The sequence below is a fragment of the Mixophyes fleayi genome, chromosome 5 (genome assembly GCF_038048845.1).
Source record: "Mixophyes fleayi isolate aMixFle1 chromosome 5, aMixFle1.hap1, whole genome shotgun sequence".
NCBI classification, from domain to species: Eukaryota; Metazoa; Chordata; class Amphibia; order Anura; family Limnodynastidae; genus Mixophyes; species Mixophyes fleayi.
The window spans coordinates 77578550-77592388 of NC_134406.1; the positions used below are offsets into that span (position 1 = coordinate 77578550).

Consider the following 13839-nt stretch of genomic DNA (forward strand, 5'->3'; position numbering starts at 1 on the left):
AACAGTCGGTATACATAGCAACAAAACGACGATATACAAGGTTGATGGAGAAGGTGTAGTCATGACAGAGGGTAGAGAGGGCTCGGCTCATGAGAGCTTACATTCTAGAGGAATGGATCATTCAGAACCTAAATATAATTTCTAAAGATTTTCGAGTTATACAGGAAAAAATGAATGTCAAGACTATTTAATAAAAAGTAGATTGTGTTTAGAATCAGGGGATGGATTTATTGTTTACAAATACGTGTGGACCTTAATTAATCAATTACATTAATGCACGTTAGTTTATAAACTCAATCTCATCCTTATTTAAATAGCAAGTTAAAGTTTAAGGGTGCATTCACATGGGTGAAATATACTGACAGTTATGGTGTCTGAATTATATATTCTCACAGTTACTTTCATGCAGCATATTTCATTGCTGTATGGAGGAGTTTGCAGCATGGCAAGGTAACAAGAGATCCATTGCTGGCGTTATTTACCCAGCAATCTACCTGCATGACATTTTGTTCCATAATTGCACGAGTACTGTCCTTTCCTGGTTTACTCCTACATTTCTGATCGCTCCTTCAGCATCTTTTCCTCTGGCTCCTTCTCCTTTCCTCTGTCTATCTATCCATTACCAAGATTCGCCCTTAACTCTCTTTGCATATCACCAAGACCAAAGTCTACGCTTTTGTCATCTTCCATATTGATTATTGCAATTTACTCCTATCTGACTTACCTGTCGCATTTCTGTCCCCCTGAAAACTGTCCAGAATGCAGTATCACGACTAAACTTCCTCTCCCGCTGTTCCTTGTCCACTGTGTGTTCCTGCAAAGCTCTCCATCAGCTCCCCCTTCCCTCGAGAATACAATTCAAGTTGCTTACCCTCACCTATGAAACCATCTTTAACACCTTCCCTTTCGGGTGGGGTACCTTTTTATGATGCCCATCTCACCGATACCAGATACACCGACAGGAATACACCGAAGGTGTATTGCCTGTACAATGTTGTTTAGAAAGCCTAATACATTGCACAGATGGTGCCTCCTTAAAATACCAGCTTAAGAACAGCAAACATATTGTGCAGCATGAAAGTGACATCATCCTTACCTGCCCTCTTCTTCATACGTTGCCATCGTTTCCGGTCACTGTTTAAAGCTGTCAGTATTACCAGTGCGCCGGGGAATACACCGTTGGTGTATTCCTGTCAGCATATCTGGTATCGGTGAGATTGTCATAGTTTTAATGACTACCACCGGCCCCTTCTACATCTCTGACCTTGTTAAGAAATACTCCTCTACTTAGCCACTTCATTTTATTAATGACCTTCACCTCCCCTCCTCACCTATCACCATATCACCACCTCACACCCTCCAGTTTTTCGGGACTTAGTACGTGCTGCTCCTCACTTTTGAGACTTCCTACCTGCCTGACCAGACTTGTCGTCAACCTTCAATCTTTCAGGTGCTCCATCAAAGCTCGCCTTTCACACTTGCCTACATTGCTCCATGTACAGACAGCTCTCTTCTCACGCTCCTCCTGCCCCTTCTACACTTTTCCCTCCACTCTTGTCATCTCCATATGCTTCCCCACCTCATCCTAAACAGCTCCCTCCACTCATTCCACCCACGCCTTCCACTCTATTTCCTCCTCCCCTATTATCTGTTTGCTTCCCCAGCCCTCTTGAATGTTAGCTTTCTCTCATGAGCATGGCCCTCCCTACCTTCGGTCTCCTTGTCCTCTTTGAAATGGTGTCATTTGGTCTAGATGTGTTTGCTAATAGTTCGTTATATTGTATTGAAATTGACTGATGCTAATTTTTCTCTTGCCGCTTAGTTATTCGTATATTGTTTTGTTTATATAGTGTTGCAGATTTTGTGGTACTTTAAAAAAACTATGACAATGATGATGATGAATTACTGTTTAACACAAATAACTGTAATGAAAATCATAAGAGCATGAATAATCTATTTTTGATGGGTGATACTCATTAATTGTCAGATGTAAAGCATTCCCGACTGTGTTAGTGTAGAAAGCTTTAAGTGTTTTATGGTGGTTTCAGAAGCTGTGCCAAAGTAATTCAAAAGCGTTCCTTCAGTTCTAGATAAAAGCTTTTTTTGATGGAAAAACTAATTTATTTTATATAATTGACTTTTTTTGCCTGTGACAGCTAACATTGCAAACTACTTTGATTTATACTTTGAACAAGCAATGGTTATCTATTTCCATAGTAACATAAATATAGTTTGTATATGTGGTGGAACTAGGCCTTAATAACTAAACCTTCTTTAGTTAAAGAAATGTGTGATTAATTCCCATTTCTATCTAACCTAGTGATGGGCAACAGACAGCCGTCCGAGCCTTCACCTGTAGCCCCAGCTCTTTCCTGCTTTATTGTCAGATTTGTTTGTTATAGCTTCTAACACTTGTTTAAAATGCCTGCTGATATGGTATTACATATCGTTGTCTCTTTCTTTGATTAAATGTATTGTTTAACTTTTTACTAAGATTTAGGGTAATGTGCGAGCCTTTTGAAAGTCAGAGGGCTGCATCATGTGGCTTCCAAAGTGTATAAGGTTGCCCATCAATGATCTAAGCCCTGCAGTAGTTTACTTACCTCTCTGCTCCTTGCTGGCTATTTTCAGGCCCTCTCCATTGGCAGTGCCATGATAACTTTAGTTATATCAGTGACACTGCAGGGAGCATGAAGCAGGGATCATGAAGCTGGGCACCTCTGCCTAATCGCTGCTCTTTGTCCAGAATTCCTGTCTGAGAGATGCACACCTGGAGGCTGGACTATTTTTTCTTGTGGGGCTAATTCTTCTATGGAATTTAGCCCAGTACTAAACAAGCTAGGGTTGGTTGACCTCATGGGAGTGGAACCCCACTCTACAGATTTCCCTATTATAATGTTACCAGCTCATTCTCTCATAGCCTAGTGCTGATAGCATTTCTTTGGTGGAACCCCACGCTGCTTGTCTTTCCAAAATTGCTGATATCATCCTTAAGCAAGAGTGCTGGTAGCTATTTTTGGAGTGGGTACACAAAAAAAAGTATCTTCATATGTCATGTATTTTTTTGGGATACATTTTACTTAAAATGCGTCCAATTCTACATCACACCCTTAATATTTGCGCAGATTAGTTTGGCATGACATTACTTCATAAAACCATTTTAACTATTTATGTAATTTTTAATTTTGTAAAAGTGTGACTCTAGATCCATTCAACTGCTGTAGGGCCGTAAATAGGCCTGTGCGAGAGGCGCAAACATGAAGCGGGGTGCAGGGAATTTTAGATGAATTTGGTTAAAATTGAGGGTTAGGGGGTACCATTTCCTTCTTGGCCCAGGCGTCAACATTTCTAGTTATGGCTCTGAAATGCTCTACACATTGCTCACTGGCATATATCATTTCCTGAGCTTCTTATATATATTTCTAATGTTAGGTGGTTTTACTTTGTTTTTAGTTTTTTAAAAGAATTTTGTGCACTTTGGACATTAAGGGCTAGATTTACTAAGCTGCGGGTTTAAAAAAGTGGGGATGTTGCCTATAGCAACCAATCAGATTCTAGCTTTCATTTATTTAGTACCTTCTATAAAATGATAGCTAGAATCTGATTGGTTGCTATAGGCAACATCCCCACTTTTTCAAACCCACAGCTTAGCAAATCTAGCCCTAATAGTTTAAATGCAAAAACAATCTCAGTACCTGTATAGATATTTCTTGTGTGAATAAGCAATGATGGCAACAGTCTAATTCTTCCAACTTTTTTTAATTTTGTAGTAAAAAATAAATTGTATATTCCCTAATATACCAAAGAAGGTTCATCTCTCTAGAATTTTTTTTTTTTTAAGGAAACCTGGGATCGCGGCTACGCACAGTCACTGCCTTTCTCGATACCACTACACCACAGATTTACCTTCGCACCCCATAGGGCTGTGAAGGGACATCTGCTATGTAACGGTACAGTAATTGCACTTTATGTGCACGCCCGCACGTAGCTGTGATCCTGGAAGCTATTTGAACATGCTCCAAAGAGTTAAAAGGTTATTCTTTTACTTGGCACAAAGATATATTGTAGATACTAGTCTGAATTGTAAGAGACGATTCTAGGCTAATTACATTTTAAAGATATATTCTTACCCTGTCCCCAGATGCTCCCGGAACTCCTGGTGGTCCTGACAACCCTTTAGTACCCCTTTCACCCTAAGTAATAAAAGAAAGAACTCAAAATATGTACCTCTAATTATTTTAATCAACTGTCTTGACTTTAATTGTTAAATTAAATATGCTATATTGTTTACAATCTACAACTAGACTAAGATTCGTGATCATGTAGTTTATCAGTGTAAGAACAAGTGAATATGTGCATGCGTTATGTCACTGGTTCCTAGTGAATTGACAGGCTGCATTTTCATGAATATTGGTTTAGACCAGCGATTCCCAAAGTGTGCGCAGCGGCTCCTAGGGGTGCCACGGCGCTGTCACAGGGGTGCCGTGGCCAGGAAAAAAATTAAACTAAAACAAAACAAAGAAACAATTTGGCGGCGTCCGGGACCCAGCATCCTCCTCCCTTCTCTCTTCTCACTGAATGTCGGGCGTGACATCACGTCCGACATATTCAGTGAGGAGCGGCAGGAGAGAGTGTGAGGATAAAGGGGCACAGAGTTAAGATGAAGGTGTACAGAGTGTGTGGATGTAGGGACACAGAGTGTGAGGATGTAGGGGCACAGAGTGTGAGGATGTAGGGGCACAGAGTGTGATTTTGAAGGGGCACAGAGTGAGGATGAAAAGGCACTGAGTGATGATGAAGGGGCACAGAGTGAGGATGAAGGGGCACATAGTGAGGATGAAGGGGCACATGGCGAGGATGAAGGGGCACAGTGTGAAGATGAAGGGACACAGTGTGAAGATGAAGGGGCACAGTGTGATTGTGAAGGGGCACAGTGTGATCGTGAAGGGGCACAGTGTGATCGTGAAGGGGCACAGTGTGAAGATGAAGGGGCACAGTGTGATTGTGAAGGGGCACAGTGTGATCGTGAAGGGGCACAGTGTGATCGTGAAGGGGCACAGTGTAAAGGTGAAGGGGCACAGTGTGATGATTTTTGTACATGTTGTTTTATTTTGTTTGATCCTATTCCTCTTAATATTAGCTGTGAATTATTCTTTGACAGAAATATAATTGAAAAAAATATATAAATATATTAGTTTCCCTTGGATTTATGTGTATTATTTTTGCAAACAACTGACCTAGTATTCCTGTCCTGACCTAAATACTTATTACGTGATTTTGACCCAAATACTTATAAAACGGGACTGCTCAGTAATTAATTTGGAGGGGTGCCTTGAAAAAATGAAATATGAAACATTTTGGGAACCACTGGTTTAGACCATTCTCATGAGTTTGGGTCCTCAAGTGGCTTTCTCCACTGTAATTGGTGGGTAAAACCCTTAAGCGTTTTACCTAAGAATTTTATTTTTGGAAAAAACTAAAAAGCAAAGTAGAGGCAGTAATGTGTTCCTTTTAATATAGTGGTTTGCATTCAACCCAAAGTGAGTGGTAATAGACTTAGGGGTATATTTACTAAACTGCGGGTGTGAAAAAGTGTAGATGTTGCCTATAGCAACCACTCAGATTCTAGCTGTTATTTTGTATTATGTACTAAATAAATGATAACTACAATCTGATTAGTTGCTATAGGCAACATCTCCACTTTTTCAAACCCGCAGTTTAGTAAATCTAGCCCTTAGCCTCCATCAGAAGTGTAATTCGTGAAAAAATGAAAATAGAACTTCATGAAGGGATTTTTTCTTTCAATGTGTCGTTTCAATTTGTTCTAGAATGAATCACAACATGAAACAAGAATACATAATGACACATACCTCAGGTCCTGTGGGGCCGGGTTCACCTTTGAAACCATTAATGCCAATTTCTCCAGCCTCTCCCTTTTAATGTACAAAAATATGTTACGATTAGTTTCTTGTATATGATTGCAATCATTTATCTCAACAAATTTAATTGACATTTTCTTACAATTAGACCATTTTCTCCAGTCATACCGTCATGTCCTGGTGGACCCAGAGGTCCTCTTTTACCCTGCAACACCAAACATAGATTAACCAAAGAGAAAATATCATAATGTAATGGTGTAATTGGTGGTCTCAAGTAGCTATTGGACCACAAAAACGCCTTACTGCTAGGGGCACTCATGTTACAGAACTCTGTACATTACGGGCCTGAGTCATTAAGGAGAGCAAGGTAGAAAAAGGAGTAAATTTGAACCTGGACAAACCATGTTACAATGCAAGAGGTGCAAATTAGTTTATTATTTTATACATAAGGAAAATATTGGCTGCTCTTCAACATGATTTTGCCAAGTTGTAAAGTGACTCCTTTTTATTGCTTTAATGACTCAGACCCTACATGTTTATAATATGGAAAGCCCCTGTCATACCATAGATGCATTATTCAAGTTTATCAATCACAAGATCATGAATCTACCTTATAAAACAAGCCATACATCTTTACACTGTTTAGATCTTACAATTTTTCATAATGACACTTAATGACACTTAAATCTAAACAAAAACTTAAAAATAAATAAATGCAGTGGATACCAATAGTCACTTGGGCTTTCATGGCGGTCATTATTTGAAGTGGGAATATCCAGACACTAAATTTGATTTAAAAATCAGTAATTATCATCAGATTCTTCCTACATAAAGAAAAACCCAGGGAAAACTAAGTTCTGTAAGGGCTAATTATATATATATATATATATATATATATATATATATATATGCATTGATTTTACATACAGTGAGTTTAGCTGAAAGAAAACATTTTAAAAAAAATTAGAATGTACTGGAATATACAAAGAGGGTAAATGTCAAGAGAGACGCATCTGATTTTGTTTCACACAGACTTAAGATTTCTAGTCTGCACATGCTCATTATTGTTATGAAAATATAGATGGTTTTGACTTTTCACTTCAAAGTAATATTTTCTGTTGTATACGTTTAATAACTGAGACACCACCTACACCATATAAATTATTTGTCGTGTTTATGGATTTCAGTATGCTTGACAAAGACGGGTGAACAACTGTCTACAGATTCCATTAAGAACATTCATTAACTGTTTATAAAGCATAGTCCATCCAAGCCATACAATATCATGGCAGTACATAATCTGATATATATTTCTATTATACAGAACTGTTCAGTACACAATATTCACTGTATAATATTTTGTATACATTTCTGTAGAACTTATTATGTAACTCCTAAGACTTTCATGTTTATTTTCTTTATCTTCTATTATCAAGAAAAAAGCTATTAGCCCCTGCAATCTCAATCCAACCCTTATACTTCTGAGTGGGCTGACATCTGAAAACTCACCCCTGCAACATGAACTTTTCACTCCAAACAGATATACATCAGTTTTTTTTTTCTACTAATACTTAGCAAGTTTTTTAATCATATCCTATCCTTCATATTGACCCACTAAAGACAGTTTGAATGTTAAATACTAGTATGTTTTTAAACATTTATTTACTTCATTTTTTAATCTTCATGTATTTTTTGACTAATTGTCTGCATGTAACATATATTATATTTATTTGTTCTGGTTACAAATCCATCATATAATCTTGTAGTTGTTTGGAGTGTTCGCTTCATTGCTTTTTATACAAATGCACAACTTTTGACACATCACAAAACCATTAGTGGACACTACTACTGAAACATAGCATACAGACTAAATAGGACAATAATGGTATGTGTGAGGAAAGTATCTTTTTATTGGAGTAAAAACATTATAACAAACATAAATTAAGCAAGGATATAGATATAGAAACAAATATATAAACAAAATTGAAATATGTTCAGATAATTGGTATATTTTTACACATTAATATAGTAGTGTAATAATAGCAATTAAATAATTATAACAGGAATAATTATAACATGAGTGAAATTAAGGAACAGGGTAGCCTTCTTAGATATATTTAGCTAATTGGGCACAATTTTGTATTTCAGACTTTACCCTTTTGAGTCAGTCAAAAGTGTTGTAAAATAGAAAAATAGAAATGGGTCCAGGTATGGTCAATTCCCCTTATATAAGATAATTGTCCTTATATTATAGTAACAGGTCTTTTCCATTATTGTGGCTAAAAACATTTTACAATTTCCAAAAATAGGTGGTTATGATAAGTGCATATCATAATACACATAACCTCCTGCTATCTGGCATTCCTGACACCCATATATATCCACACTTCAATTCTTCATAAATTCTAATGTAAGAGTGATCTTCCTCTCTCACCACTTCACATCTGCTGCACCACTTTGCAAATTTCTACACTGGCTCCCTGTGTCCTTCAGATTCCAATCCAAATTACTCACCCTGACCTACAAAGCCCTCAGCAACACTAGCCCTGCAAACATCTCAAAACTCATATAAAAAAAACCTCTCCCTCCCGCCCTCTTAGGTCTACCTCTGACCTGCACCTCGTCTCGTCTCTAGTAACCACCTCTCACTCCCGCCTACAAGACTTCTCGCATGTTGCTTCCCAGTTATGGAATTCCCAACCACGCTCAATCAGACTTTCCCACAGTCTGTGAATCTTTAGATGCTCTTTGAGAACCCATCTGTTTTTTCAGCTGTGACCTCATCCCCAACAACACTATTCACCCTCACAGCTATCCCAATCTACATTCTGAACCGCATTTGCTCCTCTTGTTTCAGCTGTGCCCTCTTCCTTGTAAGCTCTCTGAGCAGGGTCCTTCATACCCTTTGTTTTCATGTCTGCATTTATTTTGTCTACATTGTATGTCTGTTTTATGTACGGTCAAGTCCATAAATATTTGGACATTTACACAATTATCATATTTTGGGCTCTATACACCACCACAATGGATTTGAAATGAAACAAACAAGATGTGCTTTAACTGCAGACTTTCAGCTTTAATTTGAGGGTATTTACATCCAAATCTGGTGAACGGTGTAGGAATTACAACGGTGTCTATATGTGCCTCCCACTTTTTAAGGGACCAAAAGTAATGGGACAAACTAAACAATCCTACATCAAACTTTCACTTTTTAATACTTTGTTGCAAATCCTTTGCAGTCAACTACAGCCTGAAGTCTGGAACGCATAGACATAGACAATGTGTTTCATATCAGAACACTCCCACATACAATGAATACAAGAAGCCTCTTGATGACCATATTTTAGGAATGTACTTGAGTCTTATAATCTTATGACATAGCTACACTAAAGAGAAACATATCTATGATTGATGTTAAGAAACATATACCTATAAGGAAATAAGAATATGATAATGTTTTACATAGCTGTTCTAAGGAAATCTTTGGAAATATCTCTAACCAAAGGTATAGTCCTGGTTTTACTTTGTAACAGTCAAAGGAGAATCAGAAAGCTATTAGCACATGTTTTTATTTATATATGTCTGCATCAATTTGCTTTTTTCTCATGGCAATAGATTTTTCTTGGTTAACTGTAAAGCCTGAGACCTTACCAAACCCTTTTATTTTGTCAAGTGAAGGGGTTAGTGAGGGCTGGAGATGTACAACATTAGACCACCAGCAAATGCTACAATTTTAAGCTTAGCTTAAAGATTCTTTGTAGATGGACACCAGAAACCTTATTGAATGATATTTGAACTTAGTAGCATTTCAGAATTGAACTGTGTACAGCTCCTCATAACATTAATGGAATCCTGACATAAACTGCTTTAGCTGTTTCCCAAAATAATATAAGGTCATCCCAGTATTCTAGGTTGTCATCAACATACTCAAGACATTTAGAATTAAGGTAGTCACAGAAATCATCTGATTGATACAGATAGGATGGGAAGTGTGAGTAGATAATCAATCCTAGAAAATGTTCTATGGACCTGGGAGTAAAATGTGAATGTCTGTCGGGTTGCCTAGTCTCCATGGGTCGGACTGTTGGTAGGTGTGATTTGTCCAATTTGGGATTGTATTGTAAGTCCCCTCCTGCGATTAAATTTGGGGTATCCCTCTGAAGTAAAACTTGAGATATGCGTTTGGGGCATATAAGTTCAATAGGGTAAACTTTTCAGTGCCCAATATAATAATATTTAATAAAATAAATCTGCCTCCTGGGTCTAAAATTTGGCTTTCAATTTTATATTCATTTTGTGGCTAAAAGGTATTTTTTGATGATGTAGGATGCTGAAATACATTCTCTCATTACTCGTTAATCCAGGAATCCCTTAGCCCCATGTTTTGAGATATGCATCAATGAGTTTCCTTGACAAACACTCTGTTTGATTATACAAATTTTAGATGTGTAGATACTCTTTTGCTTTTAATTGGGATAAGACCCCGTACTTTACAGGAGACTGTGTGCAGTCCCAAGAGTGTGATATTGGTGGTGTCAGTATAATGTAGATGTGGGGATGCCATCATCTCATGATTTACTGGAGGGAATCTATAGCAAGGAAATCTTAGTACTGTTGAGGGATTGTTTATCCCTGTAAGGTAAGCCGGACAATGATGATATTTGACTCATACCTAATTGACCCTGCCTGGAGATCTTATAGAAAGCTAAAAAATGTGAACAAGCATGGAACAATTTTATGGCACTGAATTTATGAACATACAGAAATCTAATTGAAAATGTACTACTCCCATTCTATACTATGTTTAAATTTGCCATCTGGAAAACCAACACTGTATCCTTGGTTTCAGGGTAGTGGTGTAAAAACAATAACAAAAACAACATAAATATAACATTTAAACATATTGGGACTGATTCATTAAGGAGAGCAAAGCAAAAAAAGGAGTATATTTGATTTTAGACAAAACCATGTTACAATGCAATGGGTGCAAATTAGTTTATTACTTTGCATATAAGTTAACTACTGGCTTTTTTTCATGTAGCACACAGATACTTGATAGCTTTATATTTGCACTGAATTTTAAATTTGATCTAGGACATGCCCTACCCCAACTATAAACCTGTCCCCACATTTTAAATTTACATTCACCCTCCAATGCAACATGGTTTTGCCGAGGTACAAAGTTACTCATTTTGTTTGCTTTACTTTCCTTAATGAATCAGGACCATTGTGTACCTTTATCATTTGTTCTCTCTATCTATTTAGAGACCTAGCATCTCATCTGGATTTTGAAGTTGGATTATGAAACCCCTCGTTTTCCTGGATCATCGAAGATGTATGTCAGGCAGTTTTTATAAGACAATGATTTTCTCTGGGTCAGGTTATGATTTTATTTTGTGACAATATAGTATTTTGTAATTCTGTGAGTGTATCCTCTGTATCACTGGTTTTCTGCTTGAGCACAGTTATGCACTTTGTATTGGCATCTAAAAAAAAATCCTAAGTGGGAGGTAATTGAGGTTTGGATGGTGTCAAACTTTTCTCTATCATTGGCAAGAGAATAAGGGACAGCTTTCTTGTAGTTTCTACAGCAGAACAAGCATATAGTGTTTCGGACTCCTTTGGTGTTTCAGTGTCCATTAATGAAATTGAGAGTGATGCAAGGAGGATTACTTTTTTTTGCTATTGGGTATTATCCTGGGCTTGCCTTGTTTTGCCCATTTTGCTGGCACTATTCTTATTTCAGCATGTCTTCATTTCAGAGAGGCTTTAATAGCAATATAATTTGGTCACCAATTAGAAATTAGGATTTCACTTAAGATAGTATGACAGTAATTATACATTCAAAGTTAACACAAGTTAGTGAAGGAGTAGTAGGTACAGATTTCACAGCTCTCCCATCCCAGGCAGCATGTAAACATGAAATCCTGCCCCATCCCATCCCTGCCCCCTCCCCTTGTACCTCTTCATCTCCCCTTTTTTCAGGTTCTTCTTCTATTCTTTTCTCCTGTATAACATTATTGGAAACCCCGCTTTGTTGTATTTAACCCCCTTCGACAAGATATAATGAGGGACCAATTTTATGTTACACTGTTTTAAACTCACTGCATATATTCTACATTGTTCTTTCTTAAACAAAATGTGAAAATAAAGAGATTTAAAAAAAAATGAGTAGGCACTGTGTTAAAGGATACCTGTATCAAAAATATTAACAGAGTATCTGCAAATTGACATTAGCTTTTACTCTGTCATTGAAGAGTGAGTGTAAATGGCTAGAGGGACTTTCTCGCAAGGCATAAGCACAATATGTTTCCCATTCAATTACAAGTTGTAGATATTGTGCTAAAGTAGCCAATGAATTGTGGTTAGGCTAGTTCCTGGATTGCAATAATAGTGTACTAGAATATGTATCAGATCTAGCAGGGAGAAAAAAAAAAGCGTCTCAGCACAGGTTTTATGTACTGTTGAGAGTCCTCTGTTCCCAGTTGATGATTAATGACGTGGATATGGTAGAGCTTTCCCAAGGCAATTCAACTTTTGAAATAAGGCTCAGCTCTGATGAGATAGTCGCTGGGTTTAGTGATAAAGCCCAATTAGTCATCTCCACAAGGCCATATAGCAGCTGATCTTGGTGTCCTTCTGCTCAGGGCTTGAATCCAAGGGAAGCAGTGAACTGGAGAGATGGTGAGCTCTTTTGCCTGCAATTATATCCAGATACAGAAATGTTGTGGTTCTCTCAGGTCTTGAGTAATGCAGGGGTTAGTATGTCACATTTGCGAGAGGAAGGATGGTAGCTGTTTGCCAGTAGTAGGCACAACTGAACTATGAGGCGCGGCATCTAACATGCCCCCGATGTTCACCCCGTAAGGAGGTATGGGCTTTGCTGCTTGGGGTGTGAAGGTTGTGGCTCTCAAAAACAGTCCTTGGTGAAACAGATAGGTGAAGATAGTGTAGTCAGAGAGTCCGAGGTCAATAGCCATACGGGAACATAGTATCAATGCAGAATCTGAACAGAGGTCAGGGAAGCCAAAGGTCAAAGCCTAACAGGTATGCAAACAAGATCAGGATCCAAGGGATAGTCGGAAGCCAAGCTGAGGACTACGGGTTTGGCCATTCGGAAGTCGCTTCCCTTTGCTCGGCGATGGGACGTGCCAGGCTGAAAGGAGAAGGCATCTGTCCCCAAGCTGCCAAAAAGGCGCAGGGACTGCACCCGATATGGTAATTGTTAGGAGAGTGCAGGAAACTCTGTAAAAGTGCATCCACCATGGATGGCCCGCTGCCTGCCCAGTTACTTGAGCTTTACTCTATTATTTGACACCAATTTGGCCCTCCCACTTTAAGTGAAAATGATGCCTCTATCTTATAAATCAGCATGCACGTATGTCTTGAGTCTCTGTTACCATATTAATATTTAATCTGTTTAAAGTGTAAATGTGATGAGATGAGCTTACTCTGCCACCACTCTCCACCGCACTTTCACTGGTTTTCAACAACTACTCGTCACTGATGTATATCTGTTTGGAGTGAAACTGATATACTGATACTGATATTGTACCAATTTGGCCAAGTCAGCTACCGGAACCACTTCTTGGGCAACATGTATCTGCTGCAGCATCTCTTACAGAAATGTAGTATGTGGGTTACTAGCCCTAATTTTTTATACTGTACATGTCTAGGGGTGGGTAAACCAGCCCCTTAGCCAATCCAAGCAGACCCCTTTTTCTGTCTATAACAGTCAGCCTGAACAATTTACATTTACTAAAGTGGCAGGGGTGTGTTTCTGTTCTGCTCATGTGCAGCGAAAATGCATGGGGCTTCGCTCCCTCTTTGTCTTGGCTGGGGCACCTAATCTTTAGATCTCCCACCCAGACACACTTACAGGGCTTTGTCACCAGGTCTTGCTCCACCTCCGAGACTAATTTGTCTCCATGAGGTTAAAAAACAGATCATAGTAATGCAA

At 38.3% G+C, this 13839-nt stretch overlaps 1 protein-coding gene across 1 annotated transcript in view; it reads right to left on the reverse strand.

The window, feature by feature from the left end:
- Window positions 1–4112: 4112 nt before the first annotated feature.
- The window catches only part of LOC142159453 (uncharacterized), a 72870-nt gene continuing 63143 nt past the window's right edge, over window positions 4113–13839 (reverse strand). Inside the window, exons 18-20 of the mRNA XM_075214355.1 lie at window positions 6022–6084; window positions 5871–5933; window positions 4113–4193 (exon numbers count right to left, since the gene is read on the reverse strand). Coding sequence (XP_075070456.1) covers window positions 4113–4193; window positions 5871–5933; window positions 6022–6084 — 207 coding nt within the window. The remainder of the gene's footprint in view (window positions 4194–5870; window positions 5934–6021; window positions 6085–13839) is intronic.